This window comes from Nanorana parkeri, unplaced genomic scaffold (assembly GCF_000935625.1).
Source record: "Nanorana parkeri isolate BGI_ZX_2015 unplaced genomic scaffold, ASM93562v1 scaffold658, whole genome shotgun sequence".
NCBI lineage: Eukaryota > Metazoa > Chordata > Amphibia > Anura > Dicroglossidae > Nanorana > Nanorana parkeri.
The window spans coordinates 413,665-414,451 of NW_017306926.1; the positions used below are offsets into that span (position 1 = coordinate 413,665).

The 787-nt window shown below is 51.5% G+C and overlaps 1 protein-coding gene across 1 annotated transcript in view; it reads left to right on the forward strand.

The window, feature by feature from the left end:
* The first annotated feature begins 616 nt into the window (after nt 1–616).
* GALC (galactosylceramidase) overlaps nt 617–787 on the forward strand; it is a 22,845-nt gene continuing 22,674 nt past the window's right edge. The window contains exon 1 of the mRNA XM_018563353.1: nt 617–763. Coding sequence (XP_018418855.1) covers nt 629–763 — 135 coding nt within the window. The 5' untranslated portion in view covers nt 617–628. The remainder of the gene's footprint in view (nt 764–787) is intronic.

The following is a 787-nucleotide window of genomic DNA, read 5'->3' on the forward strand; positions in this document are numbered from 1 at the left end:
ACAAGTAAAGAGGGTGACTCTTCTCAGAGGGGACACAAAGAGGGTGAATCTCTCTGAAGGAGACTCTTAAAGAGAATGAATCTCCTCGGAGGGGTTTCATAGGAAGGGTTAACTACCTCCATGGAGATTCACCGTCTCTATTATGTAAAATTACAAAATATAATAACATTCGTTTTTGCCTCTATGCACACAGAATGAACGATCACAGATTTGTATGGCTCTGCAAATCATTTATAAATACACGCCATAGAATAGGTGAGCCTCCCCGCAGGGTATGATGATGGTCATCCTTTGCCCGGTAATGATGATCACTATGGAGAGGATGGAGATGACAAGGTCAGGATATTTCCAGGAAAGCACACCTAGTGGGAGAACTCCACATCCCCCTCCCCCGATGAATACACAGAGCCCATCCCCCATTCGGTGTGGCCCCTGGGAGTATTACAGACTCGGATGATTTTTGGCTCTATGAAGTGAAAATAACAATATTTGGCCCCCGGAGTTCGGCTTCAAATGACTTCTCCAGCAGCAGAACTACATCTCCCAGCATCCCCCACACTATCACATGACTGTGTGGGCGGGGCTCCGGTCAGGTGACAGCCGGGCTGGGCAGGTCACATGACTCGGGATGGCGGCGCTGTCTTTGCTCTCGGTCCTTTTCCTCCTCCTGCCAAGTGTTCGGCGGATCACCGGATACACCCTGACCGACCGAGGGGGACTGGGCCGGGAGTTCGACGGGATCGGGGCAGTGAGCGGGGGAGGGGTGAGCATTGATCTGCAGGCGTAG